This window comes from Amblyomma mixtum, chromosome 3 (genome assembly GCF_055824585.1).
Source record: "Amblyomma mixtum isolate Tamu chromosome 3, ASM5582458v1, whole genome shotgun sequence".
NCBI classification, from domain to species: domain Eukaryota; kingdom Metazoa; phylum Arthropoda; class Arachnida; order Ixodida; family Ixodidae; genus Amblyomma; species Amblyomma mixtum.
The window spans coordinates 73,654,236-73,681,061 of record NC_143014.1 but is presented as its reverse complement, the minus strand read 5'-3'; the positions used below and the strand labels follow the sequence as shown (position 1 = coordinate 73,681,061).

The following is a 26,826-nucleotide window of genomic DNA, read 5'->3' as shown; positions in this document are numbered from 1 at the left end:
CACTGGGAAACACCAAAACTCGAGAACTGTTCTCTCTCGTTTCTATATTCCCCTTTTTTTATCCTCCTTTACCTAAAGCCCCTAACCGGCATTCGGTGTACTGACTTTAGTATGGCTCAGTTAAGTCTCCGGTATGGTTACCGCGTCCTCAGTTTTTTCTAAGCTGCGCGCTCTCTTTGTATCTCTAAACCAACCAAAGAACCCACGGTGCCTTTCTTGCAAACTTGCTCTCCTTTTTTACGGAATGGCAAGGGCCAGACTCGGGACAGCGAACGCCGTGCACATGCAAGGCAATGAGAGCTGCCGCGCCATATAGCACTTTCTTCCCAGAAGCGTCGCCTTCCAGCCGTTCATTCCGCTCCAGAACATAGGTGCTTCCGCCCAAGCGCGCAGGTTCGTGAAAGTTCGGGGTAGTGCACAAGTAGATTTGCCAAAAAACCCTTGAAAAGACTTTGCCTCACGCAGACCCTCGCGTCGCTAAATGCGACGCCCGGAAAGTATGGTCCGCATGTTAATCTGGCGGCGGCCATCACGGTCCTCCTGCAGGCATTCGCTCGCCCAACGCGGTCCCTTCGCCCACGACGCCACTAATTACATCCATTATAAGCCAGGCCGGTCGAGGGCACTCCCTAATTAGTCGCGCGAAGCTGAAGTGCGCTAGGGCACTCGCGGCCGCCGAGGGATTTTCCCGTTCCCCGCGCTCCCGTCTGAAGACCGCTCACGCGGGCCACGCTGCGGGCCGCCACGCAGGCTCGAGCCCCGCGAGGCGAGCGCCGTCGGACCTGGCTTTCATTGCATCTCTGCCCGCGAGACTCGCGCAAGGGCGACGCGTGAACGCGTTATGTTGGCGGTGAACGTCGCCATGCGTCGAGACCGAAAAGGGGGGAAGGGGCCACCAAGTCTGCTCGGTGATTCTCTAATTAATGGCGCGCCCAACGCGCTGGGCGGCGACGCCATGATTACACACAAACTGCCCGCTTTCTAGCGCGGCGCGTACGAGGCTGGTCGCGTACGAGGAAAGTCGAAAAATGACGCGGTGCCTTCAACTACAGCATTCTCCTTGCGCGAGAACAAGCGCTGGCGATGCTTACAAGCTAGAGCATTTACGCCCCCTCCCTTCCTATCCCCTCCCCCCCTAAAAAAAAAAAAAAGGTCGATTTGCGTAGTTAGGCCAGATGCGAAATGGGCGCGCTAGCACTCTCTGGCCATTGTTTTGCATTGTTTATCGTGGTTATGCTTTGTTATTTATGACAGTGCTATGCGATTAAGGTGGTATATCAAGTGTATTCTGTGTGTTGTGCGTGTTTGCATGGCATGGATGAGCGCAGTGGATACATGAGACAATGTTGTTCATTACAGTCGCTCTAAGTATGCACATCAATCACGACGCCCGTTGTGCAGAAAATGCGGCGTCTTCGGCCACCCCTTCGAATCAAGAGCGCCTCCCAATGTGTTCTCTGCCTTCACGAGGGAAAGAAGTGCGTGAAGTCATTTGTACAACGTTACGACTCCTTGCAGCCGTGCTAAACCTGCGCGCGGCCCATGTAGCAGGAACGAATAGAAAACTGTAGAATGGGGAGACCACACGCAAGCAAGTAAGCTCCTCCCACTCACTCAGGAGCAACAGCAGGCAGCGACGAACTCCCAATGAATTTCTCCGCCACTGCACTTGGTTATTTGAGCTACTGTCCACGTAGTTTCGCCAACGTAACTCGCTCCCGCCAGATGTTACTTCCATACATGTAATTAAATTTTGCTTGCTTATGTACATAACGACGAAGTTTTGTGATTGAGGTTCAGTATGAAACATTGGAACACTGACAATTCACGGCCACTTTCTCTGAGACAATAAAGGCTCTGGACAAGTTCTTTGAATGCACGTAATGCGCCTCAACTTGTTTTTTTTTTTTTTTAAGCAAACCGGCCCTTGAAATGCAAAACATAGAGTATAAGCATCCCACATATTTCGCAGCAGTGCTATTAAAACGCGCTGAAGGGGCTAGATATTGAAAGCCCGGACTTGGGCACCGGCAGTAAACACACTTAGAGCAAAAAAAAGAGAGAGAAAAAAACGGCAAGCAGAACGTATCAAGTCAAATAGGCTCGGCCGAAGAAATTTCCCGGAACACAGGCAAGGCCTTAGTACAGGCGGAATTGAAATGCATATGTAAGAAATTTGGAGACCCTACTAAAATATTACACAGGCCCGACATGTTCAAGTTTTTCATCACGTGTATTCATGAATACCTCGTGTGTTCGGTACCGCTCGCGCTAGGCGTGAGCGGTAGGCTCATAGTGGCATCCTTACTGCTAAGAATAAGTAATCTGTGAAATCCCTGCAAAAATCTCTGCACCTAAGCTCCAAGCTGCACGCCCGTTTAACACCAGCCAGCGTCATCGCCCAACTCAAACGACCTCTCAGTATGGCTGCACTGACAGGGAAAAAAATAGGAAAACAAACACAACTTGGCTTTTAGTATGTTGAATGAAAAGAAAGGCAATGGCAAGCAAAGAAAAAAAATCTCTAAGAGATAAAAAAAGAAAAGAAAGAGACGAATTACATGGCGCTCACACCTTCATGGTAATTCAGGTGATGAGCGCTTTTAAAAACTCCTGTGCTCTGACGAAGAATCACTTTGTGGTTTATGTTTTTGCGATGTATAACTTAGCTACTCCATCTGGCGCGGATGTGATGGATGCAGCACTAACGCAGGCAGGTGACCTTGAGGGTCCTAGCATCTTTAATAGGTACACTCTGCTCGTCTAGCCCGTGCATGAAATCTTGTTCGTCTTTCACGGGACGCTTGGAGCTCGCGCGCCCATACCTCGGGGATTGCACGCGCTTTACATTCGGCCGCGGCCCATTAATTACCTCGGGTGCGAACGCTTATTCAGACGGGACGGCCCCTGCTCCGCTCGCACCCCTTCCCGCTTGCGAGCCCTGACCGCTCATCTACGCGCCGCGTCCTTCGCTCTAGCTTCCGCCGCACGACCTGTTCCTCCATTCGACTGACGCGAGCTTCACACGCACATTGTAACTCAGGGACTGGCTGCAAAACGTCAGCGCTCCCCGGCAATGAAATTTCCCAATCTGACGGCAACGCCCTATCACATATCCTAGCGGCAGAAGGAAGCAACCTTTAGGTGGCCCCAGAGCGGTGTTGCGACGCCACTAGTCATTGCACTGGTCGAGACACGGTAGTCGTTCCAATGCGGAGACTGCGTCTGTTTCACTAACGCAGCGAGGGACGCTCAACACGCAGAGTGCGCGTCTGAGTCTAGTAGTCATAAGGAAAGAAAAGACCCGCCCTGGGTGGACATCCGGACTGTGCCGTGAAGGAAGGAGTGAAAAGGGCAGCCCATGATGCACAACAACTCTAGGAATCGGGTCTGCACCTGTCATGGTGCACTACGGTTTCTCGTCGGTCCTGCACTCCGGTCGAAAGCAACGCTGCATGGTTCAATCTGGGCCTTGGCGCGAAAAGCAAAAATACGCCCGTGCGCTGTGCGGCGTCAGTTCAGCTTAAAGAAAGCCAGGTGGTCGAAATTTATCCGGGGTCCTCCATTACGGAGCACCTTGCTTTCATACTGTCCTCTCGCGCTTCCCTCACGGCCCGGTTGAGGTGTCCATCGAAAGCTTGGTTTTTACAGTCCCAACTATTCTACACACACCCCCAAACCTTCGCTTTAAGGTCTAGCGCTCTAAAAGATGAAAGAGCAGCCGAAGGTACTTATCACCACCGATCAGCATAAGCAGCCTTTAACCATGCTTGAGATGCTGGATAAAAAACGATGTCACTTGGAGGGGCCCTGGAGTAGTGCATAAAAATTCCAGCTGAACGAGTGCAGGAGAACTGTCTTCGCCCAGTTAACAAGCTGGCGCTCAAGATGGTGCCGCTCTCACTAGTGACTGACGTGTACTTTTGCGGACGTTGCTATATAAAAGGCGGCTACCGTGCTTGTAAATAACGTCCCAATTCTTCCGCGGGCTTTCCGCCGCCGAGCCGAGAGCCGGCGTGGCCAGTCGGCAGCAGCTCCGCCCGCTCGCTGCAGTTGGAAAAAAACGATCGGGAAGGCAGCGTGTCTGGAACCGCGAGTTAGAGATTCGGCGAGTGGGCGGAAAAAGCACGAGAAACTGACCACCGCACTGCGATCCTGCGACGCACTCGTGAGGTAGGCCCTGAGCCCGCTCTCTTACATCTTCACCAGGACAGACCCCTCGAAGCCATCCGATTGGGTCTACCTATAAACTCAACTGTCACCCAATATCCCTTACTCCTGGAAAAGCTGGACTGCTTTCTCCGAATACAAAGAAATATTTTTATGGTTACCGTTGGTGGCACGCACTAGTTCTTCCTGCAGGCCAAACTACGCGATGCGTGTACACTATATGCGAGACCAATGACGACCGTGACCAAAAAGATCGCCGCCCATTGCCGAGACCCCAGCACGGGCTAAAGTCGTTCGATTAAACTGTGCCTATTTGTGACTCCGTGTTGGGTTGGTTACGTAATGACGAATGACGCCGGCGGTCGCACTTGCTACCTAAGTCAGTCCGATTCATGTGCTATACAAGCGGTGTTCACAAATTTCGGCAAAACGGAAAACAGCACCGCGAGCTGTCTGATGGATCGCAGCGGACGAGTCCGTTGAGTGTCTGCAAATCACAAACGTTGATCTGCTACGGGTCAACCTTCTAGACACACATCTTCAGACTCCAACTTCCAAGAAATTATGCCACGCGACCCCATTCAAAATAACGCCACCCACATAACAGAAAATGTAAATTCTCAAGACAGCTTTTCTTGCACCTGAATCATGAAACTTTACAACGTCGTCGATCCAATGCAAGTTTTCATTTCATCCATGGTCGTCACATGGCAGTCATCAACCAGGCATGCTTTTAGAAAGCACTTCGGTTGTGTGCATGTGTACCGACTTTTCGTGCACGGGATTATTGCTTGCTACCAACGCTCTCGGAATGCATTGACGGCGCAAGCCATTCTGTGAAGCAAAGGATAGAAATACCAGGCGTTTCAGGTAAGATTTTAAATAATTTTCAAAAATAGGCTTTTTGGGGTAAAAATATGGCTTTTGTGGCATAGTATTACCATGCTTTCCCGGACACCGGAAAGCCGGTGAATTGTCTTAAGTAGAAAGCTGGGTAATTAAATCTGATAATCAACTTTTTAACTATCAGAGCTAGGCAACTGGTTGCAATTAGAGATTTGTAGCCGGTTGTTAGTAATAGCCATATCAATTCATAGAATTTAGAGAACGAGATTATCCTCAGCGCTGTGGCTCGGCAAAATCTGGCTACATCGTGCCAAAATACATGCGCTTTCGAAATGCACGCAGGCAAAGCAACCTTTCCAGTGCACGCAATAGCCAAAAAAGCCAAATTTTGTCGAGCGCAGCGGCAAGGGCAATCGAGTTTTATAAATTCTAAGAACTGATATGGCTATTACTAACTACCGGCTACAAATCTGTAATAACAACTAAGGACCTAATTCTGAGTAAACTGAGTAAAATTCTGAGTAAAATGAGTAAACTAGCTTACTACTTAAAACGACTCACCGGATTTCTGGTGTCCGCCAACACTGGTAATACCATTCTCAAAAAGCCATAATTTTACCTCGAAAAAACCTATTTTTCAGAATTACTTAAAGCCTTCCCCGAAACACCTGGTATACTTGTTGTTAACTCGTCCGTTCTGTTCTGCTCAGGCGGGCAAATGAAGACGTCCCTCGTTGCACGCTGTTGTCTGTTTCAATATCAATCGCTTTCCGCCATTTTCGTTCGTTTCCAGTGCTTTCAGTTTGCCTGTATGATCATTTGCCAAAATCTGCCTGCATGGCATGAGTGAGAGGGGATTCCCGTTTCTGGTTCTCGGTCCCTGACAATGAAAATATGGGCACTGTTAATGTAATGCGAACGCTAGCGTGTGTTTCTTATTTTGTTTCCATGTACCGTGCTTCCTCGGTGTCCTACGATTGTAAGAAAGCGACGCCTGCAGGCTGGACATCAACCTGGGCGTTTTCAGACTTTCGCGCTTGAGGCGTGACCACAAAGCAACTTTCATCGTGCCTCACACCCAATTTCCGCTAACACGGCCGTCGCGGAGCTTGGGCCGTATTTTGCAGCGACCAATTTCAGGATTCATTCCTTTACTACTGAAAGCTGCCGCCTGTGAGTTTTTAGTCGTTCGCCGACTCGTCTATCAAAGACAGGGATGGCTGACAAATGGCATTTAGGCAGAACAATAGGGCGGGAAAAGAATTCCTGCAAAAAAAGGCCCCAGAAGAGGACACCGAAGCCCAGCTCGTCGCCAGTCGGCAGTTCCGGGAAGCGCCGCGCCGACGACAAAGGTCCCTCACCTGCCGGACTTGGTGATGATCATCTCGGTGCCGAGATCGTGAAACTTGTCCCAGAGGTCCTTGTTTTCGAGGTGGCAGTCTACGTGCACAAGCTCCTCCGAGTTGCAACGCGGTTTGAGCCCGGCCGCGTATGGGTTGTTGGACGCCTTGGACGAAGAAGAGGAACCGCCGCCGCCGCCGCCACTGGTGCCCGCGCCAGAGTCCCTGGACGACGCCCCATCTTCGCCTTGGGTGGACACGGCCGGTGACACCGTGCTGCGGCAGGGAGATGGCGACCGCGACTCGCACGGGCTCAGCGGGGCGTCGCTGGACGGCGCGGGCGAAGAGGCCGCCGCCAGCCGACACTCGCCCGCGCTGCCCGGGGACGCCTCCTCGGGGTCCTCCAGCAGCCGCTCTGCGACACAAGAGGCACCGTTGATGGTCAGTACCCGCGCGTACTCAAGACCACTTCGGCGCGCAACAGCTTACACCAGCCGACGCTATTACGCCGCCCTCCCAGGAATACTGCCCAACAACATACCCAGCACCAAAGTGCACCAAAAAAATGTAGACGTTCGCGGAACAGCGAGGGTAGTGTAACGTGATGCCGAAAGATACTTTATCAGAAGCGTTTCCCGGACGAGTGCCGCGCGGTTAGCATAGCGGGAGGCGGTCGTCGTCGTTGGAGGGCACTTTATTGGTGCTCCGAATCGCGGAGTCAACGGTGCTCTATTCTTGCCCACGCGGACGAAGTGGCGCGCCGGAGCGCGTGAGTCAACGCGCACGGCGGCGTGCCTCGGGGCCGCCCGAGCAGCGCGAGCGGGGGCAACGTAGCAGTCACACTTCCCGCTCGCTGCAACATCGGGCAAGGAGAAAAAAAATGCGCCCCCGCGGAAAGAAGCTAGGCGGAACGAGTAGCTCCCCTTCCGACATGCCCAGCGGCCTAGGTGTGCGTCGGAACCCCGGGGCTGCCGACGCCGCCGCCGCCGCTTCCAGCGAGGCGCGGAACCACATCTGGTGACCTACCGCAGCCAGGCAGGCAACTGGAGACGCTGTGTCGCTTCTCGACCGTGGCGACAAACTCGCCATCGACTCCGGCTTGGGCGCCAGACCTCCCAGATGGTGCTGCCGCTCCCCGGCAACGATGGATAACCCCGGGCTGTCGCTCTTTCCGCTATCGGAAATCCGCGCAGCATCGTCGCTCTCCCTACTCTCTCTCTCCCTCTCTCTGTGTATTTTTTTTCCTTCCGGCCCTTTTGCCGCGCCGCCCTCTCGGCGCCGTCGCTGCCGCCAAGAGAGCGGACGGTGAACGACCCGCGGCCGCCTCCGACGGTCAGCGCTTAAGGGCGCCCCTGCGGCTGCGGCGTCCCACAGCGCGCGGCCGCAGCCTGTCATAGTTTCCCTCCGCGTGCGCTGCTTGCGTTGGGACAAGAGCGACGGGAAAGGGGCGTCATTTGCATCGCGCACGTAGAACATGCACCACGATTGTTTCTTCCTTTTTTTTCTTCTCCAACTTCCCGTTCGCTGCAATTTCGCTAAGTTATTCAACGCGTCATTTTCCGTAATTCCTGTCGGCAAAAATAGACCCCCCCCCCCCCCCCCCCAACTCTTCCTTGAAACAGGTTAGATCGCTCGCCTAGATTTATTCTTCGTGTCCGGTCGTTTTTCGTTTTTAGCCCCCAAACTATCCTCGGTTGGTTTGTTTTTGTCTTCAAGACTGAAAATTGAGGACACCGGAATTTTTGCTTTCTCCTGCTAGCGGTAATGACGCTTACAGGCTGCACTTAACAACGGTTATCAACGAAAGTGTCTCGCTCTGTGAATGCCACAGCCTGCCACGAGGGAAACGCATAACAATTAAGTTACGAGGTACTTCCCTGCAGACCTATCTTAAGTGTTCCTGGGTTAGTGGAAACCACAAGGCTGCGATTTCATAGGTATTTTTACGGCGGTTTACGAGAAACAACTCTGCTAAAATCTCTTGAAACGGCGCACTCCCTGAAGACAGGAGCAAGCTAGGCGCTTGCTTCTTACGACAGGATGTTTGCGCAAACGCTTAAGTTATATTTCATTACAGATCAACGTTCTGTGCAGCTGGGAAAAGAAAGAGGATTATTTATTGGGAAATGCAGACGCTTATAGCATGTTTAATAGACAATTAAGTAAGTCATAAAACGGGCATTTAAAGCAGGTATAAACCGGTACAAAACTTTGACTACACAAGACCCCCCCCCCCCCAAAAAAAAAAAAAAATAGCATATTAAACGAGACACTCTAAAGTAGTGGAATTCTGAGAATAATTGCACTTATCGACGAGTATTTAAATGCTATTCTGCCCGTGTGCTGTGCGATGTCAGTGCACGGTAAACAACCCCAGGTGGTCGAAATTTCCGGAGCCCTTCACTACGGCGTCCCTCATAGCCTGAGTCGCTTTGGGACGTTAAACCCCAATAAACCAAACCAAACCAAGCTATTCTGCCAGAGTACTGCGAAGAGAACTTTTCGCTGACAAAAGTACGCCCACTCCACCGACTCCACGGAAGCACACACGATCAATGAGCCTACCCATGGAGCATGATTACATCCACAAAAGGGAATGGACAACTGGCTCTAAACCCACCGCAATTTACAAGCCTACAGCTGGTCGGCGGCTGCGAAAAAACTAAAGTACGTCTGCACCAACGCTGAAACATGCGAGCGCTTTTCGGCGAATTCATCCGATCCCTTTATCAGCCAGGAAGTACTCGTGTGCGGGCGCATCTGCTGTGACCTCCAGCCACGAGAAGAGCGAGAGGTGCAAATAAAAGCAGAAAACAAGCGAAGTCGTCGCGCACTTATTTAAGGACGCAATTTCGCGTTTAAAAAGAAGCAAGGCGAATAATCCGCCTCTATCTGGTAAGTGACGGGAAAGGCGCCCCAGCGAATGGATTGCCTCTGTGGACAGTATAATAGAGCTACTCGACAGATTGCAGAAGCTTTCGCATTGTCATCGCAAGTATAAGGGACGGTTGTGAGCGTCTCTATTTATATTTTTATTCAAAAGTATAAGACAAATTTTGTATGCTAGCTATAATCCGTTGTTTTTGGGCTCCTTTAATTCAATTCACTCTGACATGACAGCGAGCATTAGCATTTACGATGCTAATGCTCTTGTTATTCCTGTATTTCCGTTTAAACGATGTTTTTCTGAGCGCACTTGAGCGAGCTGAAACCAAATAAATAAATCCTTGTTGCCGTGAAACTACAACGGTGGCCATTTTATTGCATCTTCGTTCAAAATACAAATAAAACTTAGACACGGAAATAGTGCGATAGAAGAAAAGAAGATCGCGGGAGACAAACAAAAGGCGTTTTTTTTCTGTTCTGTCAACGTTTGTTTTGCGGTTTCGGCATGCATCACAACAGCTGCGAGTTGCAAACTGTGGGACCCAAGTAGAGTCAGCTAAGAACTCCAGTGTGAAAAAATTTTACTTCAGGTGGCTTCCTTACACGTCGCATGTTGCTGCTTAATGCAAGTATAAGCGCCGCCCTTTTGATCGATCGTTACACCTTCCCTGATGAACGTTCCGGATACGCACCCCGAAAGTAACTCGCACCGGTGACGTAAAAGCAAGCGACTAGTATGACCTTGAGAACGTTTTCGATCTTTCCGCTGGTACTGTTTTATTCCTTGTTTTATAAAGAGAAGCGGGGGGTAGGGCACTGGAGATCACCCGGACTCCATGGAAGCGGTCTAAAACAAACCCTACGTACGTACTATACCCATAGCTTTCAGCGAAGACCAGACGAGCAGGGGACACAAAAAGCAAGGCGCTGGGTTCGCTCGCACCAGACAAAGGCGAAATGAATCGTTCTCCATGCAGCGCCAGTGTGACTGAGCAATTAAATAAAAGTGCGTTCGACAACACAATCAGCCGCTGAGCATTATAATGCGGCCGATAAGACAGCGCGGACCGAAACATGGCGGGCGACCGGAGAGAGGGAAGTGGCGTACACGGCGGCAGCGCAATTACCCCTGGCTGACATCTGTAGGGAACGGCGCACACGGCGACGATGTCGGCGACGTTTCGCAGTCGGTCTCTGTCGCGGCGGCGCGTATATAAATTGCCAGCGCCGCGGTCCTTTTGAAGGACTGTCCCCGGACACGCTTTCTGATAAAACAGGTCTCATCCTATTATAGGGGGAGTACCGGCCTGTCAGCTTGTTCGTTCGGCGGGCGGCATATTTACAGCGCGTATCGGCGCGCAAGAGGACGGATGCCTATCAGGGCGTGTGCCGGGCCAGCCGCGGGGGGGAATGCCAGATGAGCCGCTATCTTGGCGCGGCCACGGCGCCACAAAAGGCCGCCTGAAACATTTCCAAGTGCGCTTCCAAATGGCTTGGCACACTTTGCACTAAATGGATCCCCAAGATGAGACCATCTTTATTCCCTTCACTCGCGCCTCGGGCGTGATGGAAATGTCCGAGGCGACCCGCAGGATAACGGCCGGCATCCTTCCCGCCGCGCTCCCCAATGCGGGACGTGGGCGCGAGCTTTCCCTGCAAAGCGCGGCACAGAACGTGCGCCTTCGGGACTGACGGTGCTTTCTTCCGCTCCTTTCCACTCCCTTCCACACATCCACATTCGGTCGCGAAAAGCAAAGCGGTGGATTGCGGCGGCGCTCCCTAATGCCGCCACAGCTCATCCCGGCGACAGTTCCCTTATAAAACTTGTTTGTAGATTTTCTATAGACTTTTATACACTCTACTCCCATGATATATATATTTCCTTTTGTCTACTGATTGCCTGCAGACTGTTTATAGACAAAGGTCTACTAAAATTGTATGACCATAAATGTATAGATTATGTAATACTCTCATAGGATTTGTATTGTCGGTATACTAGTCTATAGGATTTGTCTACAGAAAGTCTATGGACTTCATTTGCAAGCATCTTACAGTCTATAGGCTGTCTAAAGAATCTTTTTTTTGTGTGTGTGTAAGGGAAGTGGTCATGCGGGACTTGTCCCCTATGCCATAATCTATTCAAAGTCGCCGCTGCGGCTCAGTGGTTATGGCGCTCAGCTGCTAACCCGAAAGACGCGGGTTCGGTGCCGGCCGCGGTGGTCGCATTTCGATGGAGGCGAAATGCTGGAGGCCCGTGTACTGTTATCGACGAGGGAGGGTTCTGATCTCTAAATATTGCCTGACTTCCAGGACTGCAGGTCACTGCTGGGTGAGACAAGAATTCTGGGCAAGAGTCGCAATACTATCGCACGTGAACAAACCTATATCATAAAGAAAAATGGGCGCGACTGTATCAGCGACTCTTCTGTTGAGCCGTACAGTACTGAAATAGCCTTTCTTGACAAGATTTAAGTTCCGCCTTGGCGTCTGCAGTAAATTTGTAACATGCGCGATGTTGACTGCGCGTGCTTGGTTGTTTTTCTGTTCTTCTGAAGTAGTGCCGCGTTTTCTGCGGATAGAATTAGTTGTCAGTTTGCACTTGTCCTGTACCCTGTCTTGTGTGTGTGTTCTCTTCGCGCAACTTTACCGCGTCAGAAGAAATCCACCAGCTGGCCCGACAACATGTTCTCGAAGTCTTCACCTCGCATCCCCACTGATGCGTGGGAAGCCGTAACCCGCAACGCCTCTATGGTGAGTACGTTTTCATTGGAGTCTACCTAGTGCCATCCTCCACTTTGTATTCTTTATTTATCACTACTGCAGGTACAGCCTTGGTCAGAAGTTTGCAGGCCGCCACACGGTTTGGTTTTTGACCGCGTAGTGCGAAGCTTATGACAATCCTCAAAGCGCAAATCTCTTTGAGGTAAGGAGAACATTCGCCCTCACCTTGTGAGCTTTTTCGGTTTTTAAAATCCTGTGGCCTGACGACTTTTGTCCAAGGCTGTACATGCTATTTTCCTCATCCTGCACTATCAGTATAATCTCCACATACTTCAAGCGGGTTCAAGATAAGGGCTGGCATATTCTACACGAAGTAACAAGAAAGAAGCTTTCTATTTGAACATCACTCACGACGGCAAGGAAGCCACATTTTTATTTTTGTGGTTGTAAATTTTTCCATCTGATATGCTTCAGTGTACAGGTGCCAGCGAATGCATCCCTTCTGCTTATTTATTTGGTTCTGCGCTTTCTGCACTGCGCAAACTAGGAGCATATGGAATACTCTCATATTATAAAATATGTCTTGCCTCGTTAATACAACACTCGTTAATATAAACGACTCTAATTATGGGCAATTTTTATGGAGACCAAGATTTTTTCATACATTTACGCCTCATTAATATAGAAAATCGCTGTCCGGACAATGGACAGAGCGAAAATGCACTGAGCATATGGGAGTCCATGTAGGTATTCTTGTCGCGCAAATATGGCCAGCTATGATCGCAAAATTTCGGTTTCCACAACCAGACCTTTCCTGTATTTTGAGTGCTGGACACCTGAGAACGGCAGTGAGAAAGTGTGAATGCCAAAACGATGGCTCTGTTTTGCGGTTTCTTGGTTAAGGTTTCATCGTCGACGCGCCTACCATTTGTCAGAGTGCATGAAAGACTGCGAAGGAAATTCTTTCTGCAGCTTGTATTGCGTTGAAAGCAGCCTTTCGCAGCTTTCAACCGACTAAGTGAAGACATATGAACTGTGGCCCATGGCATGTGCGCAGTCGAAATAGGAGAGACGCCATGTGCCATGAAACGCCATATTGCGTCTTTCAGACAGCCCTACATTATTTTAAAGATAATGGCGACTAGAATAACAAAACTCGTGCAATCAAGATTTTGTCTAATTTCCAGTTGTCTGCTCACCACTATTCAGAGGAGCAGACCTAAATCACGAAAATTTGTTTTTCAGTTTTTTTTTCACGATTCGTCATTAAGGACGACTCGCTTTACGGACGACTCGCTTTACGGACAGTTTTGCTAGGGAGCCAAAGTGTACATATTAACAACGAACGACTGTATGCGAACCCTCCAGTTGTTAATTTTCCTTTAACCTTCTCATAAAATCGGTGTTTGTACATCTTATTAATGTAAATCACGTTACTGCTTGTTGCCGCCATTGTTACTGCCTTTTCTATCAATTTGTTTCGAGTTAACAACGACAGTGGGAACTGGCATTGCGTCTTGTGTTTACAATCTTTGACCCTCCTCCTCTCTGATATAAATACAGACATAAACACTGATATAAACACTGCACAGTAGGGGCTGACAATAGCTGCACACAGGGAAAAGGGGTTCACCTACCTGTAATGCTTTCAGAAACATTACAAAGAGAACAGAACCCATTTTTTTTTCTAAACAAAGAAACACACGGTTCGCGGGTACAGTTCGAGAAGCGCAAGCAATAACCTGTCTAAGAGCGGCCCAAATCTAAAAGAAACATCAGGATTACAATATTGTCCCGCCTATGCCAATCTGCCATAACTCGTATATTACAGCTTAGGTCTGTTCTTTGCTTGCGGCATTGCGCACTAAAGCGTTTTCGCAGCCTCAATAGACTTGATTCGCTGCGACATAGTGCTATACTATACGCCTGCCAAAGCTGCAGCTATCCAAGGAAGCACGCTATAGCAAGCCATGGAAGGGCTCGGTGGCACCGCAATTTCGTCGACGCATTGGCGGGACTCGCTTTTGTTCCCGGCTGCCCAGTCGAGTGACGAAGGAACGACGGGAATAAAAAGCACATTCTTTGTCTCCGGCAGCTTCTGCGCACAATCAATTCATAATTCATTGCCCGCTCCCGATTGCGCTCCCGATCAAGCGGCTCCGTCGCGCAATCAGCGCGGATCCGAAGAACGATGTAGTGCGCGCGAGAAAGGCCCGCTTTGCGGACCGTTTATTTTTACCCCACTTCACTCGTACATTAAAAACTCCGCGCGGCGTTCGCTATAAAACCCCCGCGACCGCCCAGGAGTAGGCCTCGGTCATTAACCCGTTCGCTTCTTTAATTATTTCCTCGTCCCATTTCGGTAATGCTTTGGGGATGATAAAGTGTCGAATCGATGTAAACCGGCGCACTTGGCTCGTCCGAAACCCCCCCCCCCCCAGTCTCAGAGGGAGGGCGCGTGGGCAGTCTCCTATTTTTTTTAAGCAACCTTTCTTTTCTTGCTCTTTTATTTCTTTCTCGCACGCCTGCCGTTTAACGCGCCGAACCGTTTGTCCGGCACACAGCGCCGGTCTCGCATCGACCCGGCCGGGGAAACAGCAAGACAAAGGCGGCTCCCGCACGCGCCGCGCACTATAGGCGCTGTGTTTTTACGGCCGCAGTGTCTGGGGCCGCGCCTTTCTGTAAGACACTTGGCTCAGGCTCCGCGAAAAAGAGAGAGTAAAAAAAAAAAAGAAAGAGCGAAGAGCGAAAACGCCTCCTTGCGCCGCGCGCAGAATGCATCTGCAATATGGGCGCAAGGGACACGTGCCTTTTTATGGCTTCTATTTGGAAAACAATAGACGACTTCCAGAGGCACAAAATTTCCGAGCCGATTTCTTTATGGGGGGTATTTTGCTTTTTCACTGCAGCGGGGGGCTCGCAATTCGCACGGATCGCCGCCGTCTAGACGCGAATCGCCGGCGCCGGGTCGCCACCTCCAGGCGTCGTACAGTTGCCACCCGCCCCCGCGAGAGAGCGGTTTGCACAAAACGAAGCAAACACAACAGAACAGAGAAAAGTGGATGGGGGAAGGGGGGGGGGGGGGGAGGCTTTACGCAAGTGAGGCTGCAGAGGTACGGCGCTTATGGGGGGAAGGGAAGACAAAGCCGGAGCATCTTTAAGAGCTGCCACGGTTGTTTCCTCTGTTAGCGTCGATGCTAGTTGGCTGAGCGACTCCCTGATTTTGTCTTTTGCAGTCTTTTTTTTTTTATTACAAGCGCCTTCTTGTTTCCCCCCGCCCCCCTCCTTTATTCTTGTAAAGAAACGATCAAGCATGCTTCAAACTCTGTTTGGCAGGAACGCGCCGACAGGTTCCGGCCTTTCCTTGCGTCTTTTGTTTTCTGTCGCGTTTATTAGCATGGCCGAACAAAAACAGTTTCTCTGGCCATTGTTACCCTTGCTGCAATTCTAGGTTCCGTTTTTCCTTTTGTCGCCTTGTTCAGCGAGGCCGAGAGAAAGGAGCGAACGACGACCTCGTCAGGGGCAAAAGAAAAGTAAGACAATTCCGCGCAATTCTCTCTCTGATATCACTTCTTTTTTTCACCCACAAGTGCGAAGACGGCGACCAAGGTTGGTTCCCCTGCAGTGACGCGAATACGCAAACAGCGCAGGTATACCGACCCCGCGACGAGACGCGATACACGGCTCCTGCGAGGTGTGTACACGCCGGTGGCGGCACCGTCTGGAGACGCTCGGAGCACCGTCGACTGGCGCTCGCGCACGCACGCTAGGAGGCATGGGGGAGGAGGAGCAGCGCGAACAACAAAGCCGGGGCAGCCCTCGGACGTCCGCAAAGGGGCGCCGCACGCATACAGTACAAGTGGGGCGCGCGCACGCGCTCGCCGACAAACGCGCGGGCGCGAGCCGCGGCGGCGGGCTCCTTTGCGGGTTTGTTCCCCCTGGGGAGGAATACAGGTCGCAGGCCCGGGGTCGCGTGTGGGAGGTCTCGCGCAGCCAGTCACCCGACACTGGTGCGTAAACAAACGCCACGCTCCCAGCTCGGAAGTCCGTGTAATGCAGTCTAGCGCATCTGGCAGCTCGTCAAATGAGCGTCTGATGAGCGCGATAGCGCGGAGCGGCTGCTGAGAGAAGGATGGGAGCTGCCGCTTCCTCCGACGGTCGCGACATTGTTTTTTTGCCCGGGGCGCGCGCGCGCGGACGGCCTCGCGCGAGACAGAGACGCGGCTTTGTGCGCGCTCGCTGCTGCTGCCGCTTCTGCTGCCGCCGAGACACGCGGTGGCGCAAGCCGCGTGCGCGCTCAAGTGCGCCGCTCGCAGACGCGGGAGGAGCTGTCAGCCACCGTCAGTTCCCCTCCGCCCTACCAGCGCGGTTCCTCTCGCAACGCCGCAAATACCGCGCCAGCGGGCTGCATGCCCAAGGGGCAGTTCCACACTGCGGCCGCAGTTTTAAAAACCGAAGCCAAAGCTGCCCATATACAAATGAGAAGTTCGTGCTACTACCTTCGCTCGCATGTGGTCCCTGCTGTATCAGCAGGTCGTATAGCTTTAGTAAATCAGTGCATTCGTGGTGATACAGCGTAGTACTATGTACTCAACTGAGTCGAGGTGTGGTTTGGATGTTAGAGGAGGGGGGGGGGGGGGGGGGGGATAGGGGTTGCTTGGAAGTTTGTTCTTGATATGGCGGCTGCGCAACGGACGAGTATTCCAGCAGTCAAGCAACCGCGGCAAACCGCCTTTAACCTTGTTAACAGGAGCCGAGGAAATGAAGCGAGTCAAGTTCGGCGCAGCTAGTGGCGTCACCTGGCGTAGGCTTGCTTCATTTCCGTTTTGCTTGAATCCACCATCATGGTACCGTGACGGCTGGCAAAAGACAAGGTTAATTGAATAGGTATGGGAGAGACCTGCAGAGGGCGAACTCAGGCAGATGATAATAATGGTGATGACGACCACGATGGTATATTTTTTGTGGCAATATCCAATGCACAGCACAGATTCGCGACATGTGAATGTGACATGGCGGAAAAAAGGAAACCTAAAACACAAGATGGAAACAGCCGTGCACATGTCGAGAGTGGGACATCAACACCGTGCCTGGTCTCGCGGCTTTAGAAACATTAGCATCTGTTAAAGCGACACTGAGGAAAACTCCAGCCAACAACTGCTCTGAATAAAAATTGTCTGGCTCTTTACGCATTTATCGGCGAGAAAATGGCATTTATAAATCTTCCCGCCAGTCCATTAAAACTCGTGGCGTCCTTACCGAAAAAGACGGTTTGCCACCGTTTTGGAGTTAATGGCGGTGTAGTATGGCCTCTGGTCTCGACGCAGGCATGGCGACACCTGTATTTCGTTTTTTGAACCTCTCTATAGCTAATGAAAGCTTCGTTTTCGGTGAGAGAGGGCCTTTTGTGATTACAACGCGGTACCCGATCGATACAGGTCAACATCAGTTTTTCGTCACTGTTCCTCAGCTCTCACGTGCAAAGGCTCCTTTCGCCCTGGGTGAAAGTTTGCGTATCATTAGTTTGACGCTTGAAAGGCGAACGACAGCTAACTATTTAAACAATCTTCACATCCAGCGGAATCCTCCTCTGGCTTTGACGATGGCGATGTTTGATTTTTACGGCGCAAGGGAAACTTAGCTGTCTACTTTGGTGAACATCCAACAAAGTATACAGACCATCTGGTTTGTGCCTGCTCCAAGCTGGGCTCCGCTCTAATCTGGCAGATTTCCGATTTCGCTGAACTTTGAGAGAATATGCGGCACGCCTCACTATTGTGTTCCAGTACTGTCGTTAAGGTCCGGCATTTTTTTTTTTTTTGTGGCTTGCGATGTTCCTGGCCGCTTATTATACAAGTATTTCTTTGTGAATTTCGTGAAGCTACTCACTTCCAAAATACCGGCAAAATCTATTCAGACAGGTACGGAGCCACTCCGGCATGGCGTTCCAAACTAATACAGGCCAGACGTTTGGCGAGAGGGTAATTGAAGCTTTGAAAAAAAAAAGAAAAAAAGAAAACGAAACAAAGAAGGGTATTCTTTCTCATTGGCTAACTTTGCGGGTTGTTATTATCGTCTACTCGTTTCAATTTGCAGTATTTTGCCGTGAACATATCCGACAGCTGACAAGGCACATGACAACAGTGTATCGTTGGCTGTCTTCCACGTATGTATCCGAGTTCATTATTTTTTTCGCTGTGCTCATTTCGCCGAACGCTTTTCATCCCAGCGGGAGCGCAGATTGGCTCGCGTGTTCGGCTGACCAGCCTTCTGCCCCGTGTGACATCTGCGAGGACAACGCGACGTGTGCCTGGAGTTGACAAGTGGCGCTTCTGAGAGTTTTCTGCTGTTCTTGTTTTCATTTTTCTCCACCTCGCTTTGTTTTATTCTCCACTTGTTTCCCTCTCGGGCACCTGTGCAGCTTTCACGCCTGCATCAACGTTTTCAGGCTCCCATCAGCGCTGAGTCCTCTTCGCAATTATTTTGTGCTGCGTGACCGAATCGCTGAAACACGCGGCGCACAGCGCGTGTACGTGTATACGCGTCGGGTTGTTCCTATGTGCTCCGAGCGAATACGGGCGGGGTCTCTGCACGAGGTGGACGACGCAGATTCGGTTGCTGCGTGCATGGAATGAACCACTGTTTTTTTTTTGCTTGTCGTTGTTTGTTCCATGCTCTATTTTTTTTTTTTTTTCGCTCGATAGTCCTCCCCGTGTCGAGGCCACCGGCAGCCAGAGAAGGCAACAGTGGCGGCCGCCTTCTTTGCCTCGACTGGACTGAACGACGACCGTGTTCTGTTTTGTGTCTATAGTTTTTGTGTATATACTTACAATCCCTGGCTGCAGATTTTGACGAAATCGACCCGACTCTCTTAAACAGAGCATTCAACGTGAAAGCTATGCTGCGTAACGCGCCCGTGAAGTTCCATGAGAACCGCGTTTTCCTGAACGACCACTCAACAGCCGCTGATAAGCTGAAGTAACCGCCATTGCGTAGAAATGGCTTCCATTGGAACAACTTCCACGCCGCCTAGCGACTACCTGCGACAGTTTTCAGGAACTGACAATCGACACTCCGCTGAAAAAAAAAAAAAGAAGACATCACGGCGACAGCTCAAGCTTCAGCTCTTGCTATAGATGTTTTAGTCGAAAAAGTGGAATCAAGTTCGCAGCAACTTTGCACTATATCGTGTCCTCCGCATAAGCTCCCCCAGCGATGCGTTGGAAAGCAGACGCCCCATATACTAATTAATCAATTAACGTTTCACTCGCAGCCCTGGCCTGTCATCCTGCAGCTGTCACGCTTCTGAGCAGCTAAAGCAGGGAACATCTTTATTTCCTGCTTCAGCGAGTCAGCCTCCAACGCAGACGCGTGTCAAGCTGTTGACGTGACGCTGTTTACCCGAAACAGCTTGCCGCAGGTTTCATGTGGACAGCTCTGAGCCTCGTACTGCGTTTTTGAGCCCCGCGTGCTGTCTGATCCTCGCTGCAAAGAGTTCCGCGTCGCCCAGCCGGCATGCACCCCCCCCCCCCCCCCCTCCCCACCCAGGACAACCTGCACTGCCACTGAGCAGATGGCCGGGGAATTCGAGCCGCTGGCTTCGAGGGAGCCGAAGACGGACGCCCTGAGCCTGTCATCAAGGCCAGGAGCCGCTAGGCGTTGGCTTTGTGGCATATCGAGTCCCGCAACCGCGCATGTTCGGCTCCACAAAGGCGGCCAAAACCGACTGATTCATAGTCACTGCTCGGAACATTTAGCTCGACGAGGGTAGCACACCCGGAACGAAGTCTGCGTTCCTCGCTGCGTATTACAACTTTGAAGGTGCCGAAAAGCTCGCAACCGCGGGACAGAAGAGTATTCGGTTACGCCGCAGCAAGGCCCGTTGCGCCGAGAGAGCCCCTGCCGACGCCGGCTGAAACATTCGCCGCTTTTGAGTCGGCAACACCACGCTTTCCGGAAACGTATACAAGAAAGTCGCGAACTTTGGGTCGGCTTCGCGTAAAACGTAGACGGAAGAATGCCCGCAGCAGTTGCTGTTTATTGCCGGCGGCTGTACATTCCCGGCCTTCCATGAAGACCGTACTGAACAAACTTGCCACGAAATAACTCTGCCAACAAGTAGATCCCTGACCTTAGACTGACAAAATAAGTTTCTTTAGAATGACATATGTGCCTGCAAGCAACATGATGACGACAGTGAATGCAACTTGAAAGGTCCTCGTTGATCACTCGCTCGCAATGCGGATAGTTCACGTGCGGCTGAAGACGACCCCGCTAATTTTGCCTCAGCTGTATAGCGCTGTTCATGCCACTAAGAGCTCAAGTTCGGCGGTAACGGCATCTGAGCAATAAAATGAAGCCGTGATGCCACTCTCGACGATCTGCTTTCTTCAAGTTCTGACCCGAGAAACGAGACGTACAAGGTCGCAGAATATATTATTCACGGAAATCGACCGCTTAACGCTGATTCGCGACACCTCACGAAAATAAGTAACAATTCAAGGGGAAGCGAGTCGTGCTTCAGTGTTTCATTGCGCTCTAGTAAACATTTGATTTGATTCGATTTTTCTCAGCGCCTTTGCCCTCAGAACATCCGCTTCGGCACAAGTGACATTCGGTTTGCTGAAGCCAGGAAAAATATCCAAAAATAAAAGGTCATCCGCCTGCACCACGAACAGGCTTAAAACATTTTTAACATAACTGAAACAGCGCGAGGGAGGCCAAGAGGAACTTAATACGCCAGAAATGCGCCCATCGCGCGCAATTCATTTCAGGCTCGACACAGGCTAAGTGCGCCTTCGGCTCGTTGCCATGCCTCCTCCTCCTGCGCCGACGAAGACGGCCGCCATCAGGCAGGAAAATCTTTCGTCCATCTTCTATCGCACAGCGCATACATATGCGCGCAGTAAAACAGAAAAAAAAGGACAAAATAAACAGCCGCCAAGTCGGCAACGACGGGCGACCGAGGGGCTGAAGCTAACGACTCAGAAATGGACCACCCACACCAGCGCGCTCCCTAGTCCCGTGGTTTCTCGTTTCGGGCCCGACCGTGCGACATGCTGAAGAAGATGCCCGCGCGTGCGAGCGTGTGCGCAGCGTCACACCCGCCTCTTCTTCATCCCCGCCCGGCCCTCTCCACTTCGCACGCTTTTGTTTTCGAGGCTGCTTAATGGCGTGCGCCCAGAGTCTCAACGGGAGCTATACTGCGCCGCTCGGGTTTCGCCTTCCGGGCCACGCATTCTTGCGGGCTGCACAGCGAGCCCGCCTTGTGTTCGCTGACCGTCCGCCGCGGGCGCCGAGGCAGCCGTCTTCTTCTTTTGCCTGTCTGCTCCGTGGCAGCGCCATTCCGCTTGAGAACAGCTGCTTTTCAGCGCACCCTTAACGACTCGGGCCGCCGAGTGAGTAGTGGCAGCTCAGAGGTTCGCGCGCGGCCGGCATTCGCGCTGCTTCGGCGACGTCAGCTCAGTCCTGGGAGGCGCGCCAGAAACAGAAGGCATCACACACAGACTCCGACGTCATTCTATTCCTCGCGCTGAGTTGCGCATTAGAGTTCTTCTCCAGCCCTATTAACCGTGCATGATCAGAAGGACACGCATAGGAGGCCGCCGTCTCCGCAAAGTGCGCATTATTACTGACGTCTCTTAACGCACCTCAAGGCCCGGGCTTCACTCGGCACGCAGTCAGAAGACGGCACCAGCTGTAAAGTCGTCGTTCGTACAGTTTGGTACACGCGGTCATCGAGATCACAGCATCCGTGACGCATACGAGTACTTGAACAGCTTCACAGCCATCGATGATTTCAGAATTCTACGAGGCTGTCTGCATTTGCTCCAAATGAGCATCAAGAATTCGATCAACTAAAACGGCTGCAAAATAAGGATCTTTCGGGCGAGAACACAAACCTGATGTACATCGACCATCGCTCACTGTGGTGCACTCACGAGGTGCCAGACGCCGCGAGAAACTATAAGTGCAGTGACTTGTAATCCTATGTGCCGAATTAGAATGTTTCTTTTATTTGTAGCCGCATACATTAGGCGAAATTACGTATCCCACAGGCTTCGTTGTACGACAGTGATAGGGAAAGGAACGTGAAGGCATTTCGGTATGTTTTTTTTCAGAGTGTCGTAAACTTATAACAAAAGGATTTGTTCATTTAAGAATACGAACGATAAATAATATGCGATGAAAACTTCAGGCAGCAACCAAACAAGGTTTGAGATATGTTCGTCGCTGGAGAGTTCTTCACTGTGGCTTCCTGTACAGCTGAATCGACTAGGGTCCATCGGTTCTAGCGTACAACGGGTACACGTCGCTCGAATAATCAAAAGTTTGAAAGCTTTAATGGCTATCGGTGGAGAAGTGGTACGGCGCAGCGTAGTGCGCGGTTATTATTGCGCTCAATCGAAAATCAGTTTGTTGCGAGGGTAAGGACATAACACACAGAAACAAAGAGAAGGAAAATAAAGCCGGTATTTTTTGCTTTAAATATGTAAAGGGTTTCTGTGGTATAAACGAATCAAAAAGAACGCTGGCTTTGCAATTATCAGTACATAAAGTCACGTTTAGCTGTGATCAGCCACCGAACATCACAAATAACACCACTGTAAGAATTTGTCCATTTTCTTATGAATATGAGCATGGTAAAAGCGGTTATATCAGTCCATGTCCTTCTCGCCTGCAGTTTGTTACTGCATAGTACTCGTGGCAGATTTATGCACACTGTAAAAACTTTAACGGGTTTCTCTACGTAGTGGTTATATCAATCCATCCCCTTTTTTCCTGCAGTTGGTTAATGCACAGTACGGGTGACTATATACTGCAAAGACTTCAACGATGGGTTTCGCTATATTTATAACGCAAATAATGGCCAGCTGTATATATCATACGGTACCAGATTTTATGCATTCGTATATACTCTTTGGCAATTCATCAGACGGATACGCTTTTGACTGCCTTTCATGAAGCCTATTTGTCAAGGTAATATTTGCTTATTCTATTAGTCTTTCACTTTCGTTCGCAAGGTTTAAATACGAGAACAAAGCCTTGTGGACAGCATGACCTTTTTCATTCAGCATTAGCAAGAACGTCGCTGTATGCTCATAGGAAGATAAAAGAAATTAAAGGGGTCATGACACCCAATTTTCGAAAGTATTGCACTTTATTCCCCGTACGTCAAATTTGTGTCGTCTCTGTGCGGTAGACACATTTTAAGTAATTTGCATTGTTTATTTTGCGAATGGCTTGCTGGTGTGGCAACCTTTCATCGCTTACGTCAAGAGGTTACACCTGCCCCGCGTCGTCTGCTGCGCGCTGTTCGCTGCGTTGAGGTGCGTGCACAACCTGGACGATGGCCGGTCGAAAAGTTTTTTCTCAGCAAAAGAAAAGGAATTTTCTATTTTTCTTGGAACTTTCGTAGCGACATGCACGTTATGAGTACTGGGCATGTTCACAACGCCTGTCGAGAGGCTGTCGAAGAAGCAGAAGTCACCGGGGCAGGTTGCATTTTTAAATCGCACATTTAGAAGTATAATATTCGTGTGTTATGAGAGTAGTAGTTTTTCAGCATTGCCGTTCAACAGGCTGTGGCGCGTTACGCCGTCGGCTCGGACAATCAGAAACCAAAATTAGCACACGACAGCACCCGAGTCACTGTTGCAACTCGAAAGAAGCCGAGAAAATTGTCGAATGCGACGGCTCATGGTCACTGCATGCGTGCGTGCTTGCGTGCATCTGTAGAACGTGCATTATTTTCAGTCAGTATATGAGTCTCGTATATACTACATGAGCCTAGTATGCCGCTGGACGTAGCGTATACATCGATGGGCAGGTACTATGTCGCACGGAAAAGCAAGACGCGGAAAAAAAAATCAGAAAAAGGAAATAAAAACGAGAACATTTCTTTTAGGAAAATAAAATAAAAAGGGAGAAAACAAGGCCCGTTCCTATTTAAGACAACGGCCTCCGCAGCTGCATCGCGCATTGTTCTACAGATAAAACCACGAGGCCAGGTCGGATTTCTGCATTAATTTCCCGTCCCGTTGCAGTTATCCGCTGTTACTTCTATCGGGATTATGAACCTTGATGCGCAGTGTAAAAACCGCTCAAACTTCCAGGAATGTTGAAATTTCACAACGGCAGCTGCTGGTCCCGCTCTCATAGTCCACTTAATTTTTGCTGCGCAAGGTTCTCTGCCCCAAATGTTCCTACCATATACGCCAGTCAGCTTTCCAATTAGCCAACGAAGCAGCGACACACATAATTCACTTCCAACGAAACGTTTTAGAACGTAAACACACTTTAGAAATGCAAAACGAACGAAACCAAAAAAAACGCGGAACAATCATGTAAGACAGCCGCTGTTTTCTTTTTACTTTTCTTTGAATCTGGTTGTCCCTTTTAGTAACCACTTATTCCGTATTTCACTTCTTTACCGCTATCGTTCGCACGTCCGTGGTGCGCAAAGATAGCATGCTTACGCTCGCTGCTTCGCCTACTATAGGCACTGAAGAACCAAGCCGGATCTCTATCGCTGTTCATCAGAGTGTCTGAGTACCTCAAAGCATATTTGAAACTTTACTGATTCCGATCAGAACTTGTACGTTTTTCTCACTTTTGCAGAGTAACTTATACATCAGTCATTCATATATGTGGGACGAACGTTACTAACAATCGCACCGACTAAGGGTCAGGACTCATGTCCGCTGACGTCGCACCCCACATTTGCAGACGACCGAGCGACGCTTACGCCACTCTGACGTCACACGAGCACTCCAATATGGCGGTTGCTGTCGGTGCATGAAGCTTGGCAGTCTTTGTTTTCTTTTTTTTTTTCGTACACAGCACGTCTAGGCCACTAAAACTTTGGAAATAAGATAACAAGCTCTATACTATTTTCTGGAGCAGAAAAAATGCTCAGCGTTGATCATTGTCATTGGAGTGTTGAGGACACGTATAAAACACTAGCGGTTTCACAAAAGCAACCACTTGGAAGTAGCGCGCGCCCTTGTATGGTCTTTCTTGGTCCGTGTTGTTTAGCGGTTGGAAAAATGTACCAACTAGCCCGATCCGCAGGGCCGGATTAACAGTGACGAGGGCCCGGTTCAAAAACATCTAAAGGGCCCCATAACCCCCCCCCCCCCCCCCCCCCCCTTCCTGACAGGCCTGCTGTCATGCTTGATTGAGACTTGATGCGCTTTAGAATTTCGTACAGAGAACACATGCCATATTTACTTGACTAATCTGCAGAAAGTTTCCGAAAATCGCCTGAGCATTTTCTTTCCCACAGAGTACATCTAACTGCGCTATTCTAGGCAATGAAAGGACACGTAACATACTCTCTCAATAATCAGAACATCCATTCGTGACAAACAAATTTCTCCAGTAGTGATTTTCTTGAATAATTCGACAGCTGAGGACGATTGGCTGCGTGTGAGCACAGACGAAGTATAGAGATGAGCCCTGTTCATAGGCTCTTCGCAAATTCTTACCAAATTCTCTAACAATAATCTAATAGTTTTGCGAGTCCATACAGCAAGACAAACTGACGCTCGCTTAAGGCAGTGTTTCTACAGAAACTGCGGTATTATGTTCTATACGCTGACTAAAATACAGAAAATAATGTTTATTACTCCAAACCCTGTCATAGTGAGTGCGTCGAGCTAAATGACATCGTTGCTCAGCTGGAATAAATTTAAAGCATTAACATGCTTAAATAAACAGTAATATTATACATTTAAATTTCATACAGACTGTCCACATTTAAAAGGAACATATATTTACATTTTGCACAAAATTTCCACCTTTACAACAGAAGGAAGCGTTTTTGCATGCATCAAACATCTTTTCTGTTTCCATCTTCCAGAATAAATTTATATTTTACGAGATAGCGTATGCAGCTAATGGCTCCCAGTTGCCGGCTCCCCTTGCGGTTGCTCCTTTGCTTACATGAACTTTCCTTTAAAATCGGACGAACACTTAAGCTGTGCCATCGCGTCAGCGTCCTCATATATATATATATATATATATATATATATATATATATATATATATATATATATATATATATATATATATATATATATATATATATATATATATATATATATATATATATATATATATATATATATATATATATATATTTTTTTTCACAGGAACATTACACGTTTACACAAAGCATAAAATATAAGTTTAACTATTTCACACGAGCTCAACATCGCAATGTGGCGTGTAATTCGTATAACATGTCCGCTGTTTTCATTCCACTTTTAAGCTAGTGAAGAAAGGTGTTTGTAGGTTCCTACAAGCATTTTCGAGCCGTTTGATGGGAGAGATTCTTGACGAGATCTTCAACGCTAAGTATCCTGAAAATCTCATGCTTCCGTGCACTCTCAGAAGCGACAAATTGGTGAGGCGGCTGTCAGCTATGAGCAATCCTGACCCCTAATAATTTATTACGTTTGCCACAGCTTTGACTGAGTTCGCTCGGGTTATTCATCTATTTGGGGCGAGTAGAAAATTCTGTACTTTGACTGGCGAACTATATATGAGGATGGCTTTGGGATTAAGTGCACGATGCCATGAACAGCTTTTGAAGCATTCGACATTGCAATACATAAACTCTAATTTTAATCATGGGATATCAGGAAGAACATGATTTGGCTATTTTTATGATCAAACTTCGAGATCCACCACTTTTTTTTTTTCGAACCACTCGGGGGCCCCTGAGAACGGGGGGCCCGGTTCATTTGAACCCTTTGAACCCTGGACAATCCGGCCCTGCCGATCCGCCGCAATTCTAAACTTCGAACAACCATGTCATGGCCCCTTTAAGTGGCGACAGAGATATCACCGCTACTGC

The 26,826-nt window shown here is 49.7% G+C and overlaps 1 protein-coding gene across 1 annotated transcript in view; it reads right to left on the bottom strand.

Moving 5' to 3' along the window:
• The window catches only part of LOC149350600 (uncharacterized), a 128,620-nt gene that overhangs the window by 65,336 nt on the left and 36,458 nt on the right, over positions 1-26,826 (bottom strand). Inside the window, exon 2 of the mRNA XM_089579650.1 lies at positions 6,378-6,771. Within this exon, the coding sequence (XP_089435776.1) occupies positions 6,378-6,771 (394 nt within the window). The remainder of the gene's footprint in view (positions 1-6,377; positions 6,772-26,826) is intronic.